At 51.8% G+C, this 24,210-nt stretch overlaps 1 protein-coding gene across 7 annotated transcripts in view; it reads left to right on the forward strand.

Annotated features, from left to right (window-relative positions):
* tep1 (telomerase-associated protein 1) overlaps positions 1–24,210 on the forward strand; it is a 123,772-nt gene that overhangs the window by 59,132 nt on the left and 40,430 nt on the right. For 6 of the 7 annotated variants that reach the window (XM_072270085.1, XM_072270079.1, XM_072270084.1 and 3 more), the window contains exons 22-28: positions 275–392; positions 1,023–1,208; positions 13,561–13,736; positions 14,869–15,013; positions 15,470–15,649; positions 16,870–16,962; positions 17,365–17,497. In XM_072270085.1, the coding sequence (XP_072126186.1) occupies positions 275–392; positions 1,023–1,208; positions 13,561–13,736; positions 14,869–15,013; positions 15,470–15,649; positions 16,870–16,962; positions 17,365–17,497 (1,031 nt within the window). The remainder of the gene's footprint in view (positions 1–274; positions 393–1,022; positions 1,209–13,560; positions 13,737–14,868; positions 15,014–15,469; positions 15,650–16,869; positions 16,963–17,364; positions 17,498–24,210) is intronic. The other variant, XM_072270083.1, reaches the window with a different exon arrangement.

Below are 24,210 nucleotides of genomic sequence, written 5' to 3' on the forward strand. Positions count from 1 at the left end.
AGGGTTTCCATTCCTGCGTTTAGCGGCAGGGGAGGAAGTGAGTTTGCATCCTGCATTTGAGGAAGAGGTTCGCAACCCTGAATTTGTGTGGTGCAGGCCTGTGCGGGTGTGGTCCATGGGAGGAATGGTGTAGCCGTATGGCACGGGGGCGCGCGCGCAATCCGGCGATGCACCTGCGAGCGCGCCGCGGCCTGGGAGACTGAGTTGGACGTGTGCTCTTGGGAGTGGGTCTGGTCCTGCATCCCCAACTCCTCGCCCTGTCATCTGCTTCCAGCTACCGCAGCGAGTGGGGTGGGCTCCTCCACGGGAAGCCCTACCTGGCGAGACTCGAGGAATTCGGCAGCAGTGTCCTGCGCACACTCTGGGAGGCCATCCTCGCTCAACACTGCCAGGTTAGTCACGCTGAATCCGTGTAACACCCCGCCACCCCCCCCCCCACTGCTCTCCTCTTAACCTACGAATGGTCACAGCCCTCTCTCCACACCCCCCGCCCACCACGGCTTTCGGCCCACACCCAAGCGGTTATCCCTTTTCTCTAGTATCCTCTCCCCAACCCAACAATGGTTACTCACCGCTCTACCCAAGTCAAGGGAGACGTGAAACACTTCTACTCTCCACCAGCACTACTAAAATGCTCAGCGCCTTCCTTAACCTCACCCCAGCCACAGTTTAACCCTTTCCTCACCTCTCTACACCTCCAGGAAGGAGTTGGCTCCCTCCCTTGACACCACTACCAACCCCAGGAAGCAGTAAAGCCACTCCTTCAGCTCTCCCAACAATCCCAGCTGCATTAGGGAAGGAACTCTCGCGAAACCTTCCCTCAAACTTCCTATCGTGGGATCTTCCTGTGCGTGCATTGCCTGCTGTTTCCCCTTAGCACGTGCACGCGCCCGCCCGTCAACCTGTTGGCCGAGGCACGGATAGGTGAGGATGTTGGGGGATGGGACAGGAAGGGAGGGCCTCCACCTCCTCCCTCCCCCAGCACCTTCCCCCTGACTGCTTCCCGCTCTCCCTCTAACCAGCAGGGCCAGGGCAGCGCCGAAGATGACCAAGATGGCCTCCAAGCGAACTTCCTGGAGGCTCAGAGCAGCCAGTTGTCTGGCCGGCGCAAGCAGCTCTCGGCAGCGGCTGCCAAGATCCTCCAGCAGAGGAAGGGCACCATCTTCCTCATCCACGGACGCCCCAGCGAGGGCAAGACCACCTTCCTGGTAAGCGGCACCCATGCTTCTGCCTTCTCCGCGGAGCCTTACAGCACAGGGACCTTCGGATCAGCCAGCCTCTGCACCACAGTCAAAAACAAGTTTATTGTCATGTGTATTGGTCCCAGTATACAGCATCACAGACACACAGTATCAGGTGAACAGCCATTCACAAGAGAACCATGAGATTAACCTTTTAACTAAATCTGGCATTAAGTAGTTGATAGACCTCAAACATGAGAAACTCTGCAGATGCTGGAAGTCCAAGGCAACACACACAAAATGCTGGAGGAACTCAGCAGGTCAGACATCATCTGTGGAAACGAATAAACAGTCAACATTTCAGGCCGAGACCCTTCATTAGGACTGGAAAAAAAGATGAGAAGTCAGAGTAAGAAGGTGGGGGGGGGAGGTGAGAACGAAGTGCAAGGTGGTAGGTGATAGGTGAAATCGGCAGAGGGGAAAGGATGGCTGTCAAGGTGAATGGTGAAAGGGATAAAAGGCTGGAGGAGGGGGGAATCTGATAGGAGAGGGAAGAAGACAATGGAAGAAAGGGGAGGAAGAGGAATGTCAGAGGGAGGTGAAGGCCAGGTAAAAAAGGTGAGAGAGGGAAACAGAAATGGGGAAGGGGGTGAGCAGTTACCAGAAGTTCATGAAATCAATTCTTACTCATGCATGTGAAGGATGTAAGAAATAAAGTCATTTCAAAGCACGCCATCAGGTTGGAGGTTACTCAGACAGAATATAAGGTGTTGGTCCTCCAAGCTGAGTGGGGACTCATCATGGCAGTAAAGGAGGCCATTATTTGACATGTCGTAATGGGAATTGGAAATCAAATTGAAATAGGTGGCTGCCAGGAGATCCTGCTTTTTTTTTTTCAGATCGGTGAAGCGGTCCCCCGATCTGCGTCGGGTTTCACCGATGTAGAGGAGGCCGCACCGGGAGCACCGGATGCAATAGATGACCCCGACAGACACTTGGGGTCATGTATTGCATCCGGTGCTCCCGGTGCGGCCTCCTCTACATCAGTGAAAACCGACGCAGATTGGGGGACCGCTTCGTTGAGCACCTCCACTCCATCCGCCACAACAGACAGGATCTCCCGGTAGCCACCCACTTCAACTCTGCTTCCCACTCCCATTCAGATATGTCCATACATGGCCTCCTCTACTGCCATGATGAGGCTAAAGTCAGGTTGGAGGAGCAACACCTCATATACCGTCTAGGTAGTCTCCAGCCCCTTGGTATGAACATAGAATTCTCCAACTTCCGGTAATTCCCCCCCCCTCCCTTCCTCTATCCCTATTTCACTCTGCCCCCTCCCCCAGCTACCTATCACCGCCCTCATGGTTCCGCCTCCTTCTACTACTACCCATTGTTTTCCTGCCTATGACGTCCCTGCTTCCCCTCCCCACCTCTTTGTCTTTCAAATTACTGGTTTTTCAACTGAAACTACGAGCCTTCTTCCAACCCTCCCCCACCTTCTTTCTTCAGTCCTGACGAAGGGTTCCGGCCCGAAACATTGACTCATCATTTCCACTGATGCTGCCCGACCTGCTGAGTTCCTCCAGCGTATTGTGATTGTTGCTTTGATCCCAGCATCTGCAGATTATTTTGTGTTTACCCCACTTTGAATACTGGTTGTGGCGAGATGACCCAGCAGAGAAAAGTCACAGCGGTCAGGTCCCTGGCACTGAGTCTGGCTCTGAGGCTCAGAAGGGAAGGGAGGAGAAGAGATGAGCTATGGTGCTAGAGGAACAGAAAGGAGGTTCTGTGGACACAAATGAATTTCCCAGATGGTATGTCGCCTCCTGGGTGCCAGGGTCACCAGGGTAGGTTTTACATGGCGAGCAGCAGGGCACTGAGGAGTGTGGTAGAACAGAGGGATCTGGGAATACAGATCTATAATTCCTTGAAAGTGGCATCAGAGGTATATAGAGTCATAAAGCGCTTTTGGCATATTGGCCGTCGTAAATCAATGTATTGAATACGAGTTGGAATTTTATGTTGAAATTGTATAAAATGTTTCAGAAACCTAACTTGGAATATTGTGTGTAGATTTGGTAACCTACCTACAGGAAAGATGTAAATAAAGTTGAACAAGTGCAGACAAAATTTACAAGGGTGTTGCTAGGACTTGTGGAAACCGAGGAAATTGTAAACCAGTGAGTAACCCAGGAAATTATAGACCAGTGAGTCGTACTTCAGTGGTGCGCAAATTGTTGGAGAAGATGCTGACAGGCAGGATTTATGAGCATTTGGAGAGACATAATCTGATTAGGGATAGTCAGCATGACTGTGTCAAGGACAGGTCATGCCTTACTAAGTGATTGGATTCTTTGAGGATGAAACAAAACACATTGAGGGTAGAGCAGTGGATGTGGTGTATATGGATTTCATTAAGGCATTTGATAAGGTTCCCCATGCAAGGCTCATCCAGAAAGTAAGGAGGTATGGGATCCAAGGAGACCTTGCTTTGTGGATCCAGAACTGGCTTGCCCACAGAAGGCAAAGGGTGGTTGTAGATGGTTTGTATTCTGCATGCAGGTTGGTGACCAGTGATGTTCTGCAGAGATCTGTTCTGGGACCCTTCCTCTTTGTGATTTTTATAAATGACCTGGATGAGGAAGTGGAGGGATGGGTTAGTAAGTTTGCTGATGACACAAAAGCTGGGGGTGTTGTGGATAGTCTGGAGGGCTGTCAGAGGTTATAGCACGACATCGATAGGATGCAGAACTGGGCTGAGAAGTGACAGATGGAATTCAACCCAGATAAGTGTGAAGTGGTTCATTTTGGTAGGTCCAGTTTGAAGACAATATAATATTAATGGTAAGGTCCTTGGCAGTGTGGAGGATCAGCAAGATCTTGGGGTCCGTGTCCATAGGACACTCAAAGCTGCTGCACAGGTTGACTGTTTTTAAGAAGGCGTATGGTGTGTTGGCCTTCATCAATCATGGGATTGAGTTCAAGAGCCATGAAGTAATGTTACAGCTATATAAGACCCTAGCTGGACCCCACTTGCAGTACTGTGTTCATTTCTGGTCACTTCACTACAGGAAGGATGTGGATACTATAGAGAGAGTGCAGAGGAGATTTACAAGGATGTTGCCTGGATTGGAGAGCATGCCTTATGAGAATAGATTGCGTGAACTCAGCCCTTTCTCCTGGGAGCGACGGAGGATGAGGGGTGAACTGATTGAGGTGTATAAGATGATGAGGACATTGATCATGTGGCTAGCCAGAGGCTTTTCCCCAGGATCGAATGGACTAACATGAGGGGGCATAGTTTTAAGGTGCTTGGAAGCAGGTACAAGGGTGATGTCAGAAGTAGGTTTTTCACACAGAGAGTGGTGGGTGCATGGAATGCACTGCGAGTGAAAGGTGGTAGAGGCAGATGCAGTAGGGTCTTTTAAGAGACTCTTGGGTATATGGAGCTAAGAAAAATAGAGGGGTATGCGGTAGGGAAATTCTAGGCAGCTTCTGGAGTAGGTTACATGGTCGGCACAACATTGTGGGCCGAAGGGCCTGTAATGTGCTGTACATTTCATGTTCTATATGGACCTGAGTATTAAGGAAAGCTTGGGTAGATTAGGACTTTATTCCCTGGAACGTGGAAGACTGAAGGGAGATTTGATAGAGGTATACAAAATTGAGAGGAAAAGTTTGGGTAAACGCCAAACAGACTTTTTCCACTGAGGTTGGGTGAGACTACATCTAGAGGTCATGGGTTGATGATGAAAGGTGAAATATTTAAGGGGAACATTAGAGGGAACCTCTTCCCTCAGAGGTTGGTGAGAGTGTTGAATGAGTTGCCAGTGCAAATGGTGGATGAGGGGGTCAATTTCAACATTTAAGAGAAGTTTTAGGTACGTAGTTTGGCCAGGTATGGAGAACTAGGTCGGTGCAGGTCATTGGGACTGGGCAAATTTAAGGTTAGAATGGTCTAAAAGGTCTGGTCTGTGCTGCAGTGTGCATCAGGCACTAATTTTTTTTTTTTGAAAGAAAGAACAGGATTAGAACAAAGAACAAAATGCATTTAGTGCAAAGTGGTCACAGTGTTGCTGTACTGACATACTGATTAGTGTTGTGCCTGTTGGTTGAAGAATCAAGTGGACTTCAGGCTTCTGTACCTCCTGCCCGAAGGTAGCTGTGAGATGATGGTATGACCCAGATGGTGGGATCTTTGACGATGCTTGTTGTCATTGCCTCCTAGACATACAGCTGGTGGTGGGAAGGCAAATGCCCATGATAGACTGGGCTGAGTCCAGCAGTTCCTGCAGCTTCTATTGTTACAGCTCATTCGAATTGCCTTTCCAGCCTGTGATGCATCCAGTCAAGACACTACCAGTAGAAGTTTGTTAGAGGGTTCGGCGAACCTCCTTATCCTCCTCACCTGTGAAAAAATTGTGACCACCTACCTTATCCAGGCCCCTCCTGATTTAATGAACCTCTATCAGGTCACTGTTCAGTCATCTCCGCTCCAGGAAAAACAGTCTGAGCCTGTGCAACTTCTTATAACTCAAGCCCTACAGTCCTGGCAACATCCTCGTGACCCTTTCCGGCTCCCTCTCCAGCTTAGTTACATCATTCCTATAGCTAGGCGACCAGAATTGCACAGATGCTGTGGTCTCAACTCTTGTATCCAGTGACCCAAATGATGACGGCCAACATGCCTTCCTCACCACTTTGAAGGAACTATGTGCTTGAACCTCTCTGTGTGGAAAAATTTGCTCTTCAGGTTGCCCTTAAATCTGTGCCCTCTAGTTTAAGACTCCCCTACCTGGGAAAACTAAGTGTGACCATCCATCTTTTCTCGGTTCCCTATTCCTTCGCTCCAGGAAATAGTCCAGATGAAGGGTCTCAATCCAAAACCTCGACTGTCCATTTCCCTCCACAGTTTCTGAACTGCTGAGTTCATAGAGCATAGAGCAGTTCAGGCCCTCAGCCAGTAACTTCCCAACCTTACCCTCCCACATAGCCCTCCATTCTTCTTTTATCCATGTGCTTAATCATTGTGCACTGCGGAGAAGACACAGACCTCATGGAATGTGCCTCATTTGTCACTGGCTACATCTGTAATTGTGTAGACAAGGTACAGTGCTTATAAGAAGTATTCACCCCCTTGGAAGCTTTCATGTCTTATTGAATCACAGTAATTTAATTTGGCTTTTTTTGCACTGATCAACAGAAAAAGACTATTGTGTCTGTGAAAACAGAACTCTACAAAGCGATCTAAATTAATTACAAATATAAAACCCACAAAATAATTAACTTCATGAGTTTTCCCACCACCCCTCCTTAATATGACACACCAGATCATTACTGGTGCAGCCGATTGTTTTTAGAAGTCACACAGTTAGTTAAACGGAGATGCGTTCTTGTAGTAAAAATACACCTTTATCTGGAAGGTCTGACTGCCAGTGAGTCAGTATCCTGGCAAAACTACACCATGAGGACGCTGCATAAAGGTTATTGAAAAGCACAAGTCAGGAGATGGATACAAGGAAATTTCCAAGTTACTGAATATCACTCGGAGGACAGTTAAGTCAATCATCAAGAATTAAAAAGAATATGGCAGAGCTGTAGATCTGCCTAGAGCGGGCCATCCTCAAAAACTGAGTGACTGTGCAAGAAGGTGACTCATGAGGGACCCATGATAACTCTGGAGGAGTTACAAGCTTCGGAGGCTGAGATGGGAGAGAACGCACAGACAGCAGCTATTGCCCGGGTTCTTCACCAGTCGCAGCTTTATGGGAGAGTGGCAAAGAGAAAGCCACTGTTGAATAAAACTCACATGAAATCTGTTTGCCAGAAGGCACGTGGGAGGTTCTGAATTCAGTTGGAAGAAAGTTTTATGGTGTGATGAAACCAAAATTGAGCTTTATGGCCATCAGACTAAACGCTATGTTTGGAACACACCATCCCTACCGTGGAGCATGGTGGTGGCTGCATGCTGTGGGGATGCTTCACTGCAGGTACTGCAAGGCTTATGAAGGTACAGGGTAAACCGAATGCAGCAAAATACAGGGAAATCCTGGAGGAAAATCTGATGTAGTCCGAAAGAGAACCGCAGCTTGGGAGAAGATTTGTTTTCCAGGGAGAAAATGACCCCAAGTATAAAACCAAAGCTACACAGGAATGGCTTAAGAACAAAGTTAATGTCCTGTAGGCTTGCATAAGAACAGAAGGGTCACCCATGGCTTTCAATCCATGGAAAAATACAAGCGCTTCAGCGGAGATTTGCTTGGACTGGAGGGCGTGAGTGGCTGGGCAGGCGGGGACTGTTTTCCCTGGAGTGAAGAAGGCTCAAGGCTGACCTGATAGTGGGTCTATAAAATCATGCAGGGCTTAGACAGGATAAATACCCATAGTCTCTTTCCTCAGGATGGGGAAGTTCAAATCTCAAAGCCAAGGGTTTAAGGTGAGGAGAAAGATTTAAAAGGGGATTTGGGGGATTTTTCTTTTGCATAGGTGGTGGACATGTGGAATGAGCTACCAGTGGAGGTGGTTAATAGACATTAGAACTTAGAATAATGCGGCACAAGAACGGGTCCTTTGGCCCATAATATTTATGCTGAGCACAGTGCCAAATTAAATTAAATTTCTTCTGACTGGATGGTGCCCATTCCTCCCTCCTTTCCATGTTCAAGTCTCTGTCTAACAGCTTCTATTACCTTCCTTGGCAGCCCATTCCAGGCGCCCATTACTTATGGTGTAAAAAGAAACTAAACTTTGCCTTAAAACTACCCCCCCCCCACCTTCATGTTCACTGGTATTAGATGTTTCGAGCTTGGGGAAAAATAAGACTTGGTCTTCTCTGGGTAGCCTTTTCATAATGTTATTAACTTCCGTCAGGTCTTCCCTCAGCTTCTGATGCTGCAGAGAAAATCAGTGTTCCAGTTTTCCTCACAGCTCAAACTCTCTAATCTCAGCGGCATCCTGGTGAACCTCTACTGCAACCTCCCCAAAGTCCATACATCTGTCCTGTAGCAGGGTGTCTAGAACCATATGCAATACTCTGTGCAGCCTAGCCAAAAGTTTAATACAGTTGCAAATGTGACTTCGTGGCTCTTGCTCTCAATGCCCTGAAAAAATATATGTTTATTGGACTTTTGGAAGAGTAAGTGGTTGGGAAAAGTTTAAAGGGATCTGGGCCAGATATGGGCAAATGGGACTAGTGCAGATGACCACATTGACGTGGATGTTCGGCCAAGTGTGTGATTCATCAAAGACCAGCGCAAAGTAAGGCTTGTCATTCAGTTGGCTAACAGGGTCACCGGGTGCAGAATCCTAATGCAGAAAGAAGGTGGTTCTGTTTTAGCTATGTGTTGGCAGCTTTGGTCTCCTTTAGTTAGGGCAGGTTATTGATGTGTTGGGAGCAGTTCAGAGCAGGTTTAGTCAAGCTTATCGTCATGTCTACGAGTACAGTGTGGCACAGGTTTAATGAAGGAATTGCTTGCAGCAGCATCACAGGTATATTGGTTTCAGACCATGTGGAGAACACCAATAGGGTGTAAATTATACAAGATTTTGGAGAGAAAGCATGCAAAATGAGACACTTGCGCAGAAGCACAATCAGGAACAAGTTTGTGACAGTGCAAGAGATGGTCTGCAGTTTTCTGTTGCTGACATGGGGTTCAAAATAAATTTATTATCAAAGAACATATATAGCCTACTTTGAGATCCACTTTCTTGCAAGCATTTACAGTAGAACGGAAATACAATAGAGTCAGTGAAAACTATACACAAGGACTGATAACCAATGTGCAAAAGACAAACTACAAATAAAATAATAAGTAAATAAATAGTACTGAGACTACAAGCTGTAGAGTCCTTGAAAGTGAGTCCATAAGTCAGTTCAATCTGACTGTTGAAGAATTGACAAACCTGTTTATTGTTGTCATGTACCGAAGGGCAGTGAAAAACTTATTTCTACGTGCCCTCCCTACAGATTTATTTTATTCAGGGATAGAGCTGAGAGAAGGCAGCTCTTGCCCACTGAGCTGTGCCACCCAGCAACCCACCGATTTTAACCTTGGCCTAATCACAGGACAACTTGCAACAACCAACTAACTGTCTTTGGACTGTGGGAGGAAGCCGGCACACCCAGAGGAAACCCACGCTCGCACAGAAGGAACATGCAACCTTGCTTACAGAGGGTGCAGGAATTGACCTCCGACCTCTGATGCCCGGAGCTGTAATCGTGTCAGGCTAACTGCATCGAAATAATACAACTGGAAAACAGTGACAGTAACAGCATGCAGAATATAATGCAGTACAGCAAAGAAGATTTGCAAAGATGTTGATGGTCTGAGTTAAAGGAAAAGGTTGAACCAGTTAGGGCTTTATTCCATGGTGCACAGGAGAATGAACGTAAATCCTCTAGTGACATACAAAATTATGAGGGGTACAGACAGGGTGAATGCTTCCAGGTTTTTTCCCCTTCAGGTTGGGTGAGACTAGAGCTAGAGGTTGAGGGTGAAGGGTGAAATAATTAAGGGAAATCTGAGGGGGAACTTCACTGTGAGGATGGTGAGAATATGGAACAGGCTGCCAGTAGAAGTGATAAACGTGGGTTCAATTGCAACATTTAAGAGAAGTTTGGATAGGTACATGTGTAAGAAGTGTTTGGAAGAATATGATCTGGGTGCAGGTAGATGGGACGAGGCAGAAGACCAGGCTGACATAGGCTAGGTGAGCCAAAAGGCCAGTTTCTGTGCTGTAGTGCTCTATGACCCTACAATAAGTTGCAGAGTCCACGACAAGGTAGACTTTGAGGTCAAGAGTCTATCCTATCACTTAACATAGAACATAGAATAGTACAGCACAGTACAGGCACTTCGGCCCACAATGTCATGCCGACCCTCAAACCCTACCTCCCATATAAGACCCCACCTTAAATTCCACCATATACCTGTCTAGTAGTCTCTTAAACTTCACCAGTGTATCTGCCTCCACCACTGACTCAGGCAGTGCATTCCACGCACCAAGCACTCTCTGAGTAAAAAACCTTCCTCTAATATCCCCCTTGAACTTCCCACCCCTTACCTTAAAGCCATGTCCTCTTGTATTGAGCAGTGGTGCCCTGGGGAAGAGGCGCTGGCTATCCACTCTATCTATTCCTCTTAATATCTTGTACACCTCTATCATGTCTCCTCTCATCCTCCTCCTCTCCAAAGAGTAAAGCCCTAGCTCCCTTAATCTCTGATCGTAATGCATACTCTCTAAACCAGGCAGCATCCTGGTAAATCTCCTCTGCACCCTTTCCAATGCTTCCACATCCTTCCTATAGTGAGGCGACCAGAACTGGACACAGTACAGTACTCCAAGTGTGGCCTAACCAGAGTTTTACAGAGCTGCATCATTACATCGTGACTCTTAAACTCTATCCCTTGACTTATGAAAGCTAACACCCCATAAGCTTTCTCAACTATCCTATCCACCTGTGAGGCAACTTTCAGGGATCTGTGGACATGTACCCCCAGATCCCTCTGCTCCTCCACACTACCAAGTATCCTGTCATTTACTTTGTACTCTGCCTTGGAGTTTGTCCTTCCAAAGTGTACCACCTCACACTTCTCTGGGTTGAACTCCATCTGCCACTTCTCAGCCCACTTCTGCATCCTATCAATGTCTCTCTGCAAAGTAAGGGGACCTCTCCAAAGTCTGATAACTGTAGGAGAAAAGCTGTCTTTGAGTTTGGGAAGTACTTGTTCCTGAACCTGGTGGTGTGGACATCAGTGCCCTGCATCTCCTGGCAGCAAGGAAAGTGCATGGTTTACAAGAATCATTCTTACGACCAGGTGGGTGGAGTGTGGAATTGTCTTGTTAGGACAGATCAAGCAGACTGAGTGTGTACTCGGGTCATGTAGAGTTTTTTGTCTTGTGTTCCAGTACAGTGAGGTACAGGTACAATAAAAAACTTGCTTTCAGCGGGTCAAGAGCACGTAGCTACAGATTATAAGACAGCACACAGAATTGGAATTATTGGCTTATTATTGTCATATGTATTGAGATACAGTGAAATACTGTTCACACAGATCAGAATCAGGTTTAATATCACCAGCATATGTCGTGAAATTTGTTAAAAATTGTTGAATTAAATAAGTAGTGGGAATAAAAAACAATTCAAAAGGAGTAGTGAGGTAGTGTTACACACACAAGATGCTGGAGGAACTGAGTAGACCAGACAGCATCTATGGAAAAAAAGTACAGTTGACGTTTTGGGCCAAGACCCTCCTCTACCCAGGACATGCCCTCTTCTCATTACTACCATCAAGAAGGAGGTACAGAAGCCTGAAGGTACACACTCAACCATTTAGGAACAGCTTCTTCCCCTCTGCCATCTGATTTCTGAATGGACATTGCATCCATGAACACTACCTCACTGTGAGGACGTCCTTAATGAAGTCCTTTCTGAAGTACCACTCCTCGAAGGTGATCTGGATGCTGTGGAGACTGGTTCCCATGATGGAGCTGGCTAATTGTACAACTCTCTGCAGCTTTATTCAATTCTGTGCAGTAGCACTGCCCCCCTCCCCCAGTGAATCAGCCAGTCAGAATGCTCTCACAGTACATCTGTAGAAACTTGCAAGTGCTTTTCATAACATACCAAATCTGCTCCAAATCCTCATGAAATATAGCCACTGTCTTGCCTGCTTTATAGCTGCATCATTACATTGGGTCCACGTTAGGTCCTCAGAGATATTGACACCCAGGAACCTGAAATCGCTCGCTCGCTCCACTTCTGATCCCTCTTTGAGGACTGGTGTGTGTTCCCTTGTCTTACCTTTTCTGAAGTCCATTGCAGAGTGCATTGAGTTGTACTCAATGTGTAAAGTGTAAAAGCTACAGAGCAGGTGTAGGCTCGCAACAAGGTAGATTGTGAGGTCAAGAGTCCATCTTATCACACTATGGAGCCATCCAGGTGTCTGATAACAGCTGCAGAAGCTGTCCTTGACCTGGTGGTATGGAGTAGTATACTTTATGGTCGCCAAACAATTGATACCAGAACGTACAATCATCATAGCGATATTTGATTCTGCGCTTCCTGCTCCCTGGATTACAAATCAATAGTAAATATTAAAAATTTAAATTATAAATCATAAGTAGAAAAATGGAAAGCAAGGTAGTGCAAAAAAAACCGATATGCAGGTCCGGATATTTGGAGGGTACGGCCCAGATCTGAGTCAGGATCCGTTCAGCAGTCTTATCACAGTTGGAAAGAAGCTGTTCCCAAATCTGACCGTATGAGTCTTCAAGCTCCTGAGCCTTCTCCCAGAGGGAAGAGGGACGAAAAGTCTGTTGGCTGGGTGGGTCGTGTCCTTGCTTATCCTGGCAGCACTGCTCCGACAGCGTGCGGTGTAAAGTGAGTCCACGGACGGAAGATTGGTTTGTGTGATGTGCTGCGCCGTGTTCACGGTCTTCTGCAGCTTCTTCCAGTCTTGGAGAGGACAACTTCCATACCAGGTTGTGATTCCAAGTTGGACTTTCAGGCTTTTGATTCTTCTCGGAGAAGAGAGAATTCTGGGTTGAGTGTGGTCTTGATAATGCTTTACCAGGGCAGTAAGAAGCCCATGTAGGGAGGCTAGTTTGAGTGATGTGCTGAGCTGTGTCCACTCCCTGCACTTTCTTGTGGTTTTGTGGACAGAGCAGTTGCTGTACCAAGTCAGTGCGGAGAGAAACGAAAGACTGTGCAGAGAGAAAGTGCAGTTAGGAACAAGCCTGCGGCAGTGCAAGAGGTGGGCCCGCGGGGTCCCATTGCAGAGGACGGGCTGGGCTTGTGCGGCTCGTTTCCAGGACCCTGATGGCTGACAGGAAGCAGCTCAGAATCAGAATCAGGTTTAATATCACCGGCATGTGTTGCGAAATTTGTTGCCTTTGCTGTGGCAGTACAACAGAATGCATGATGGATAAATATAGTGAAAACAAAACTGAATTACATTAAGTAATAGTTAAGTTACAATAAGTAGTTCAAAAATTCAGAAATAAAGTAATACGGTAGTGTTCATGGGTTCAATGTTCGTTTAGAAATTGGATGGCAGAGGCTGTTCCTGAATCGCTGAATGTGTGTCTTGGGCTTCTGTACCTCATTCGGATGGTAACAATGAGAAGGCGGCATGTCCTGAGCCTGGTGGTGTTGGGTCTGTTTTACCAGAACGGACCCTGGAACGGTGGCGAGGTGATGGGGTGGGTCTACCTTCTGAGGAGCGGTGGGAGGGGGGCTGGTATCTATTTACGGAGAGCAAGGGGGTGTGGGAACTGGATCGCAAACCCCGACCAGCCAGCCTCCTATTGTTCTGGCTGTCCCTGATGGACACTCACCTGCCCTCCCCTCCCTCTCTCTCTCTCCGAACCTCAGGCCGGACTCGTCAACCAGCTCTCCCCCTCCGAGCCGTCAGACGTCCCAGCGCAGCGCAGCCTCCTCTACCACTTCACCGCGGCTGGCGAGGGGGCGCAGAGCGGCACCGCCTTCCTCCAGCGTGTCTGCCAGCAGCTGGACCCACACTCGGACCGGGACATTCCTCAGACCCACAGGTGAGACAGGAGTGGGGCATAGCCACTGCTTCGGTGGGTTGGCGGGGGGAAGGTCTCTGTTCACCTAAGGAGCCACAGGCACTGGGGTCCGGGGCAAGGATCTCAGCTGCTCGGGAAGTAACGATGATGCAGAGAGACATTGTAACACAGAAACAGACCCTTTATCCCACGATGCTGTGCCAGTATAACCAAGCTAGTGACGGCCAATTAAATCGGTCCCTTCTGCCCACACTCGGTGGGAATTCTTCCACTCCCCATACATTGATGTGAATGTCTGAGCCTCTTAAATGCCCCTGTTATGTTTGCCTCTACCACCTACACCGGCAACGCGTTCCAGACACCCATCACTCTGAGTTGAAAGAAAACTTGCCCCACTGGGTTACGGCCAAGGGAAAAAGTGGCTGGAGTTGCTCATGAAGTGCATCAAAAATCAAACTTATAATAATTAGCAAAAAGATAACTACCAATAGTTACAGAAAGGTATCTACCAGGAAACACAATAAATGTTATTTGTCCGTTGTGAACTCCTGGCAGCTCGGTCTCTCTTCTGTTGGCCTGACCAGAGTTTTATAAAGCCGCAACGTAACTTCCTGGCTTTCGAACTCAGAACCTGACTGGTCAGGGCAAGCCTGCCTTGTGCCACCTTTACCACCCCATTGACTCTGAGGGAGCTGTGGATTTGTCCCCGAAGGTCCCTCTACACTGACACGAAGGGTCCCGGTGTGAACAGTGCAAACCCCTCCTTACATTTGACCTCCCAAAGTGAGTAATTATCTTGGGGTTGTGGCCCGCACGGACACGTTAGGCTGAGGAGTCCGTCCCGGCTGTGCAGTCCAGATCCCTTCTCAGCTCACACACAGATGTAGGCAGGCAAACGGATGCAGACGCAGGGGTGGACGGACAGATGCACAGATATGGGTGCACAGGCAATCACAGACACGTGCATGGAGAGACAGAATCATGTACATGAAATCATGTGAGGCTCACAGAACAGAGACAATGAATACAGCGCTGAGCTGGAAACAGCAGGAGTTTCTGACTCTGTGCTTGCTGCCAGTCCCCTGAGTACCCCCCCACACACCTACGAGGTCTGTGTTGGGCTGACGAGGGCACTTGCTGTTTCTCCCCTCAGGTCCCTGGTGCAACTCTTCCACAGCCTGCTGTCCAACCGCACCAGTTCCCGCCGCCGGCTCGTCCTCCTGGTGGACGGTGCAGACCAGCTACTGGGGCCTGGGGGCTCCCCTTCCTCTGACTGGATACCCGAGCCTGTCCCCCAGGTAGGTGGCACGATCCCCACTTCCACCCCGACTCCTGTTTGTATCCGTCCACCCCACTCTCTTCCTGCTCCCACTCCCCCTATGATCCCCCCTGGATCCCGTTTCAGACCCTCTGCCCCCCCAATCCCGCTCCAACCCCTTCGCCCCTCCTTTGCTCCCACTCCAGCCCCTCCGCCCCCCCTCGCTGCCGCTCCAGCCCCTCCGCCCCTCCCTCGATCCCGCTCCAGCCCCTTCGCCCTCCCCTCGCTCCTACATTTCACACCCTTTCCCCCTCACTGGTGTGCCTCACCTCTCCCAAATTCCCTCTCTGTCGTGCACCACTTTCCACCTCTCGCTGTGTGTCCTTTGCTCTCTTTCGCCTCCTCGCCTCCTCCCCACCCCCGCTCTTGCCCTTTGCCCTCCTGTCCCTATCTGAGTGTCCCACCTGCCACTCTCTCTGTCTCCTCACCCCCGCAGGGAGTGACCCTGGTGCTGTCGGTGACCGAAGGGTCCGACCTCCATCGGACCCTGGACAAGCGCGGGCAGGTGCTGACCTTTGGCCTCGGGCCGCTGGAGCCGCTGGACAGGGCACAGGTTGTGCGCTCGCGGTTGGCTCAGTACGGCAAGCGTCTGGAGGAGACGCCCTTCAACAACCAGGTGACGCGTGCGAGAGGAGACGTCTGAGGGCTGGGATGTGTGGGGGTGGCAGTGTGCAGTGAGGGGCAGCAGGGACAGAGGGGCTCGGTGGGGTGCGGGGGGAGGGGGGGAGAGTATAGCTGGAGTGGTGGGGTTGGGGGGGAGAAGGCAGCCGAGTGGTGACAGGAGGGGGTGGAATGCTGGCGAGGAGGGAGGGGATGTAACTGGAAGAGGCACCAAAGAATGGCGGACGAATGAGAGGAGAGGCAGCAGTGAGGGAGGGAATGCCTGCAAGGAGGGAGGAGGAAGCATAGCAGGAGGGGGCGCCAGAGGAGTGCCAAGGAGCGTGGTGTGGGAGGGTGGCGTGGCAGCAGGGAGAGAGGGAATGCCAGCAAGGAGAGGGTGCTCTGCTCCCTGGGGCCCACCCTCTCTGTGCTGTCCATGATCCCATTTGCCTGCATGGGTTCCCTATCCCTCCATTCCCTGTCTGTCTAAGAACCTGCTAAACCTCATTGTCCACCACCATTCCTGGGACCCCCCACCCCCATTCTCGGTGTGAAAAAAAACTTTTCTCTGCGCATCTCCATTTAAACATTCCCCTTCCTGATTTTCAGTCTAAGCACTCCAGCATGTGACCTTTCCATCCTGGGAGGGAAAAGACTCTTCCTTATCCTATCTAGACCTCTCGTACTTTTTATAAACGTCAATCAGGTCTCCCCTCAGTCTTCAGCGGTCCAAAGAAAACATCCCAAACTCCATCCAGCCTCTCCCTGTACCTCATGCTCTCCCTTCATGCTGATGAACTCCTTCTGCACCCTCTCCAAAGCCTCCTTTTCGTCCCACTATTTTTGCAAAAGCACAAAAGTTTATTCACACAAAGTACACAAAATGCAAACATCAAGTGAGCACATTAAAATTTGAAATGTTATTATTAGTGTCTATGAAACAGTATGTTCTCTGCAGGGCCCCACCATTCCCAGAAATCCCCCACTGTACTGATTGTTTCCACGTGCTCCCCGCCCAAGGACCCTCCACTTTGTCCTGCAGCAGGGTCTCCAGAACGGCATAAGTGTGGCCAAATCAAAGTTTAGATTCCCGCTCTCCGAACCTTCGTGACAGACTGAGGGTGCTGGGGGCTTGCTCTGCGATCGCCATGGAAACTGGGTGGTGGGAGGGAGGGGCGGGGAGGAGGGAGGTGTGTGTGTGACACTAGCGTCAGTTGAATCCTGTGCCCCTTGCAGATGAGGCTGCTGGTGGCGAAGAGGGAGTCGCACCAGCCCCTCTACCTCAAGATGGCCGCAGAGGAGCTCCGCACATTTGGGGTCTTCGAGAAGGTGAGGATGTAGGCACGACCCTCTGACCTCCTTTTCTCCGCCCCCCCAAACTCCTCCCCACATGCTGGGCGTATTGCCCCCCCCCCCACCAGCTAATGCCCGGCCTGTCGCACCCACAACACATGGCTGCGCAAATCTCCTGCCCGGCCGTCCCGTGGCTCACCCCTTTGCTTCTCGCCTCTGATGCCAAGTCCACGGATTCCTCCCACCACAAAAAAGAGAAAATCTGCAGATGCTGGAAACCCGAGCAACACACACAAAGTTCTGGAGGAACTCAGCAGGCCAGGCAGCTTCAGTGGAAAATTATAAACGGTCAACGTTTTGAGCCGAGATGCTTCATCAGGACTGGAGGAAAAAAAGAGCTTTCCCTCAACAACCCCTCTCTGTTACCTCCTCCTGCAGGTCTCGGAGAGGATCCGTGCAATGCCCTCAACCCTGCGCCAGATGCTGCAGTGGGTGCTGGGGAGACTGGAGCAGGAATTTGGAGCAGAGACAATGACCTTCGCCTTCTGCACTCTCAGCGTCAGCAAGAGAGGTAAATGGCTACGGAATGAGGGGGCGGGGGTTGAGTGCCATTCCAGTCCTCCTGGGCACCTTACATGGCTTAAGGATTCCTTCACACCATACCGTCAGGCTCCCAGGGACAGGGTCAGCCATAGAGTGAGGCTCCATCAACAACGTCCTACCTCCACACCGTCCCGTCACACACTCCCAGGGACAGGGTCAGACACAGGGTGAGGCTCCCTCCACACCGTCCCGTCACACACTCCCAGAGACAGGGTCAGACACAGGGTGAGGCTCCCTCCACACCGTCCCGTCACACACTCCCAGGGACAGGGTCAGACACAGGGTGAGGCTCCCTCCACTCCCGGGGTCAGACACAGAGAGGAGCTGTGCTGACTGAGCTGGGAGAAATCGAGGCAAAACTACTGGATAAAGTTCGTGGAATACTTTGGAGGTGGCTCTAAAAGTCTCTTGGACAACCGAGTGAGTGACGGCGCTGGTGTGGAAACTCGGTGTGCAGTTTTACTGCCGGTTTGGGCTGGGTTTGTCGGCGGCTGCTAACTGCGTAGCTCCCAGCTGCGGCCGCTGGCAACTCGCCAGGAAGCCGGTTCGCTCCAAAACCGGAGGCAAACGCCGTCGTTCCCCCCCATTGACAGCGGGGCAACGTTCCTCCTCCATTGTTTTCCTGATTTTCGTCCGGTGTCGGTGCCGGAGCATCTGGAAGGACGTTTCGGCCTCTCCCGGCCTGGGTCTCTGCAAGTCCGACGGAGCCTTTCCTGGCGTCGAGCCAGCGAAGAACTGTCGACTGCAAACTTTCCCGGCCAGTTATCCGACTCGTTCCAGGACTTCTAACCGGCACCGCTGTAGGATTCTCGGACTGGAAAGAGCGCCAGCATGCCGGACCGGTCTCCAGGGAGTCGCGGGCCTTCGGGGAGTTATGCAAGGGCGGCTGCCTCCCCGGCCTCGGACAACGCCCTTTTTCGGTCGGTGAAGGTGGAACGTGGGGTGCAATGTATTTTGCGCCCTGGAATGACACTAGAAAAGTGTACGGAGGCAATGGAGGACCTTGTTGGGAAAGGTGGTATTCTGGCCACCGAGAAGGAGTTTGGAAAGGCGGTGTTTTATCTGGTGAATGAAGAGCTAGTGCACCGGGCCCTAAGCAGGGGAGTCACGGTAGACAACATCTTTTTACCTATGGAGCTGGTGACGGCCCCCACGCAACGTATCGTGCTTGGGCATGTTAAGCCTTTCATTCCAAATGAGGACTTGCTACCCCCACTGGCCCGTTTAGGGCAAGTAAGGTCGGAGATCACTGCCATCCGACACAAATTTAAGAGACGCACCCTCCGCACCGTAATCTCTTTCCGGCGTCAGGTATTCATGCAGCTGGAAAGGGAGGACGATGTTGAGGGCCGGTTTACTGTCCGGCACGAGGGAGTGGATTATCAGGTGTACTGGAGCTCCGAGCGCCCGCGGTGCCATGCGTGCAGGGGGGTGGGGCACTTTCGGAGGGACTGTCCTGCCGGCCGGAACCCGAGGGAGCCCATTTCGGGCACCAGTGCCCCAGCTACCTCTGCCCCTGATCCTACTCCTGCACGTGCATCTGCGCCTGCATCTGACCCTGCCCCCGCCCGTAATCCTGCCCCAGCCCCTCACCCTGCCCCTGCCCCTACCCCTACCCCTACTCCTACGGTTGGGTCGGTCCCTGCTCCTCTCCCTGTGGTTCGGGTGGGGGACGGGGTGGAGTCTGTGCGGAGTAAGAAGGCAAAGGGGAAATCCAAACACAGTAAGAAGCGGGCCTTTGAGGCTGCAGAGCTCACGCCCATTTCGCCTGAAGTGGAGCGTGGGGCTCGGGGAGGTGCGCTAGCAGATGGGGCGATGGAAACAGAGAGCGCCGCCCCATCGGTGAAGCCTGCACCTGTGTGCTCCTCCGGTGTGAAGAGGAGAAGGGAACGTTCCCGCAAGAGGGCAGGGGATGTAGATGCGGAGGAGTCCCAGGAAGGGGTGGGAATCCGGGTAGGGGTTGGTTCTAAACCTGAGTCCCCAGATGTAGCCACCAGTCCTGGGGAAGATGGTGTGGTTGTGCAAATAGCTTGTGATAGCCCTGTTTGCACAAATGAGGCAGCCCTGGAGGCCTCCACCGAGGACCTACAAGTCAGCGCCTCTCTGGAGGCCAGTGTACCGAATAATGTAAGAGGAGACGAGACAAAGCTCTCTCATTCTCAGCACCAGGCTGCTTGTGAATCCCTTGGACCAAAGGTGCCGGGTTCCCCTCTATGCCTGCCCCCTGGGGAGGGCGTTTTTCTGTGCACGTCGACCCCAGCAATTAATGACTTGCAGGGAGTCCCTGGGGATTGTCCCTCCACTGTCGCAAATGTGGATGAGGCTGATGCGACGGTGGAGCGGGCAGGTAAGAGCGAGGTGCCCGCTGCGCGGTATGGGTCACAAGCGCAGCCATCTTTTGGAACATGCGGGGAGGCCGATGGGGATTCTGTCTGCAGTGACGGGTTGGAGGGGGACTCTTTCGATAGTGAAATAATGGACATCCTCACCCCTCCTGAGAAGTCCCCATTGATACCTGTAGAGGAAATTAAGCATTTTATTCTTACCTCTGAGGGTGCCAAGCACCGGCCTCAACTAGCCTCGCTACGCTGGCCCAGCATGCCGAGGCTGGTGAGGTCCCTGCGAGTCATCCTCGGACGAAAGGGAAAGGGAAAGAGGAATGCGGTGGCGGGGAACGACAGACGGCAACTAAAATCCTTCCTAGATGACCTAGTAAGGGACATTAGAGGGAGAAGCAGCCTCGCTCCTACAGGGGATGGTGGGTCACAGGGTGTCGCTGGTACCGCTCGAGCCCGGAAGGCAAAAAGTAACCTTGCTTTCTTTCCGGACAGTGTGGTGGAGGACGCCTCCGCTCTCACCGAAATGGGCACAGCTGCTGAGCCCTAGTGTGCTCCCGCCATGAAGCTTACCATAGCTAGTCTCAACGTAAACGGCAGCAGGGGTCCTCTTCGCAGGCATAACAATCTCTCAGCCCTCAGGGATGGGCGGTATACGGTGAGTTTCCTGCAGGAAACCCATACCATCCCTGGGGACGAGTCTGCTTGGCTCCTGGAGTGGCGGGGCGGGGTCTACATGAGCCACCTCAGCTCCATTTCTAGCGGGGTGGCGATCCTGGTGGCCCCGACCTTCCAGCCAGTAATTGAAAGAGTCCAGGACGTTGTGCCCGGCCGTCTGCTCCACCTGGTTGTGCGCCTGGATGGCGTACCATTGCTTTTTATCAATGTGTATGCTCCCAGGCGCGGTGTGATGCAGACGCGCCTATTCTGCCAGCTGTCCACCCTGCTGAGCTCCATCGATCCTGGGGACTGCGTTATCCTCGGGGGAGATTTCAATTGTACCCTCGAGGCGGAGGACCGTTCGGGCCTCCAACGCGACCCAGCATCGGCAAAAAAGTTAAAGGAGCTAGTCGGCTCCTTTGACTTGGTGGACAGCTGGCGGAATCTTCACCCCAACTCTAGCGCCTTCTCGAGAAGGTCTAGAGAAGGAGGTTCCAGGATAGACCGCATTTACATCTCTCGGGCCTACGTCTCCCGCGTGTCGGCGTCCTCCATGCGGCCGGTGTCGTGCTCGGATCATCACCTTGTGTGGATGGAATTTATTCCACTACACCCTCGGGTGGGATCCGGGTATTGGCATTTTAACAACCGGCTGCTGGAGGACAGCCGATTCCGGGATTCGTTCCGAGCTTTCTGGGTCTCCTGGAAGGAGAGGCGGAGAGATTTCTGCTCCCTACGGCTATGGTGGGATGTGGACAAAGCCCACATCCGGTTTTTATGTCGGGAGTACACTAGGGGGTCGACAAAGAGGCGGAGCTCTGAAGTTGAGCGGCTTGAGAGAGCGTTGCTTGACCTGGAGTCCCGCCTCGGTCCGACCGCTGGAGACCAGCAGCTGTGGCAGGAATACCAGGAGAAGAAGGACGCACTAAGGAACCTGCAGCTCCAGCAGTCCTGAGGTGCGTACGTGAGGTCACGGATCCAAATGCTGCAGGATTTGGACCGTGGCTCACCCTTCTTCTACTCGTTGGAAAGGTGGCGGGGAGTTCAAAAGCAGCTAGTGGAGCTGCTGGCTGCCGATGGCTCCTCCATCACGGACCCTGATGGAATTAACAACGAGGTCCGTTCATTCTATCGGTCCTTATTCTCGCCTGATCCGTCAAATGCGGAGGCGTGTAATGAGGTCTGGGAGGATTTGCCGAAGGTCAGCCCAGAGGACGCTGTGCGTCTGGATGCCCCCCTGACTCGGGAGGAGCTGTCCACTGCCCTTCGGCAACTCCGGAGGGGCAAGTCCCCTGGTTTGGATGGACTGAGTGTTGAGTTTTATCAGGCTTTTTGGGATGTCCTGGGGGATGATTACAGCCTTGTCCTAGGGGAGAGCCTAGCCACTGGAGAAATGCCCCTCTCATGGCGGAGAGCTGTTGTGGTCCTACTGCCCAAGAAGGGAGACCTCCGCCTGCTAAAGAACTGGCGGCCGGTCTCCCTCTTGTGCGTGGACTACAAGATCTTCGCCCGGGCAATGGCCAACCATCTGGGTTCGGTAATTGGACAGGTGGTCCATCCTGACCAATCTTATACAGTCCCGGGCCGCTCCATCCAGGACAATGTCCACCTAGTACGGGACCTGATCCACCTACTCCAGGAGACTGGGACCCCGGCAGCGTTTCTTTCTCTTGACCAGGAGAAGGCTTTTGACCGGGTGGACCACAGTTTCCTGGTGGGCACCCTGCAGGCTTTTGGGCTCGGACCACACTTTGTGGCCCGAGTTCGGCTCCTGTACTCTGCCGCAGAGTGCCTAGTTAAAATTAATGGATCATTGACAGGACCTATCCACTTCCGAAGAGGAGTGCGTCAAGGGTGCCCCATGTCCGGTCAACTGTATGCGATCTGTGTCGAGCCATTCCTCGGCCTTCTTCGGCGAAGGCTGACAGGTCTGGTTCTGCGCGAACCGGACATGGGGGTCGTCCTCTCGGCCTACGCCGATGACGTACTCCTCATGATGACAGACCCCTGTGACCTGCGGAGGATGCGCGAGTGCCAAGATGTTTTCTCGGCGGCATCCTCCGCCAGGATCAACTGGGCGAAATGTTCCGGACTCTTAGTAGGCCAGTGGCAGGTGGACTCCCTGCCGGAGGAGATGAGAGCTTTTGAGTGGAGCACCAGACGTCTTCTCTATCTGGGAGTCTACCTGAGTCCTTCTGGGGAGACCTGGCTGGCGAACTGGCAGGACCTGGAGACAAAGGTCATGGCCCGGCTAGGGCGCTGGTCAGGCCTTCTCAGGGTGCTTTCCTATCGAGGCAGGGTGGTGGTCATAAACCAGCTGGTGGCCTCCATGTTGTGGTACCGGATGGTCACCTTGGCCCCCCCTGCCCCTTTTGTCGCAAGAATGCAGAGGAAGCTAGTGGACTTCTTCTGGGGAAACAGGAAGCACTGGGTCTCTGCAGCGGTTCTGAGTCTCCCAGAAGGAGAGGGCGGACAGTCGCTGGTGTGTGTACGCACACGACTGGCGGCTCTCCGCCTCAGGACGCTGCAGAGATTCCTGTACGCCGAGCACCCTCCCAGGTGGCACGTGTTGGCGACTTTCTTCCTCCGGAGGGGCTGCTGTCTTGCCGAAGATATGCAGCTACCACCGGCGGGCGTCAGCCGTGCTGCTTTGCAGAGGCTGCCCGGCTTCTATCAGGACCTACTGAGAGTCTGGAACATGGTTGCCTCAGGCCGGGAATCCCCTCCTCTGGCAGAGGGCGGGGTCCTGGCCGACCCTTGCCCTGTCTCAACGGATGTCAGTGCGGCTCAGGTGTGTGGAACGACTCGGGCTGAGCTGCTCGTCGGGCCCAGGCCCCGCAGCCTTACCCGAGAGACGAATCCACACAACTTGAGCCGTCTTTCATCAACACCCACAATCCCATTTAGGGATGCAGGCAGGAGGTACCTTTATGGGCTGCTGCTCCACACCCTCCACTTCCTAGCATTTGTCCACCGTCCCGACACGCCATGGCGGTCGGTCTTTCCACCTGGAGGTGAGGGGGGTCCCCAGTGGAAGTCCCTCTACAAGGGAGTCCTTCCCATGCACCTTGGGGATCTCGGCTGGAGGGTGCTGCATAAAGCGGTGCCCTGCAATAAGTTCTTTAGTTTGTACACGGATCTCCCAGCCGCGTGTCACTTCTGCGGGCTGGAGGAGACCATGTACCATATGTACGTGGAGTGTGTGAGGCTGCAGCCCCTTTTCGCGTATTTGCGTGGGCTGCTTCTCGCCTTCTGGTTGCATTTCAGTCCCACCCTATTCATATATGGTCATCCAGTAAGGAGGGGGGCACAGAGGGATGAGGATGTCCTTGTCAACTTGCTCCTGGGGCTGGCGAAAATTGCCATCCGTGGCTCCTGGAAAAGGGTGGCAGGAGGTTCTCCCCGGGCGGACTGCCTGGCTATGTTTAGGGGGTATGTTCGAGCCCGGGTGAGCATTGAAAAGGAATACGCGCAGTCCACGGCGACCGTCGAGATGTTCCGGGACCGTTGGGCTCCGCGGGGTGTAAATGCCATCATTGACGAGGATGGCAATATATTGGTTTAACATGTATTGTCTGTTTGTAGTGTAGTAAATGTGTTATTCACTGGGTTTGTAAATATTGTATAGCACCGACATTTGTAATAAAGAATTTTGTTAAAAAAAAAAAAAAAAAAAAAAAAAAAA

This window comes from Mobula birostris, chromosome 10, assembly GCF_030028105.1.
Source record: "Mobula birostris isolate sMobBir1 chromosome 10, sMobBir1.hap1, whole genome shotgun sequence".
Lineage (NCBI taxonomy): Eukaryota > Metazoa > Chordata > Chondrichthyes > Myliobatiformes > Myliobatidae > Mobula > Mobula birostris.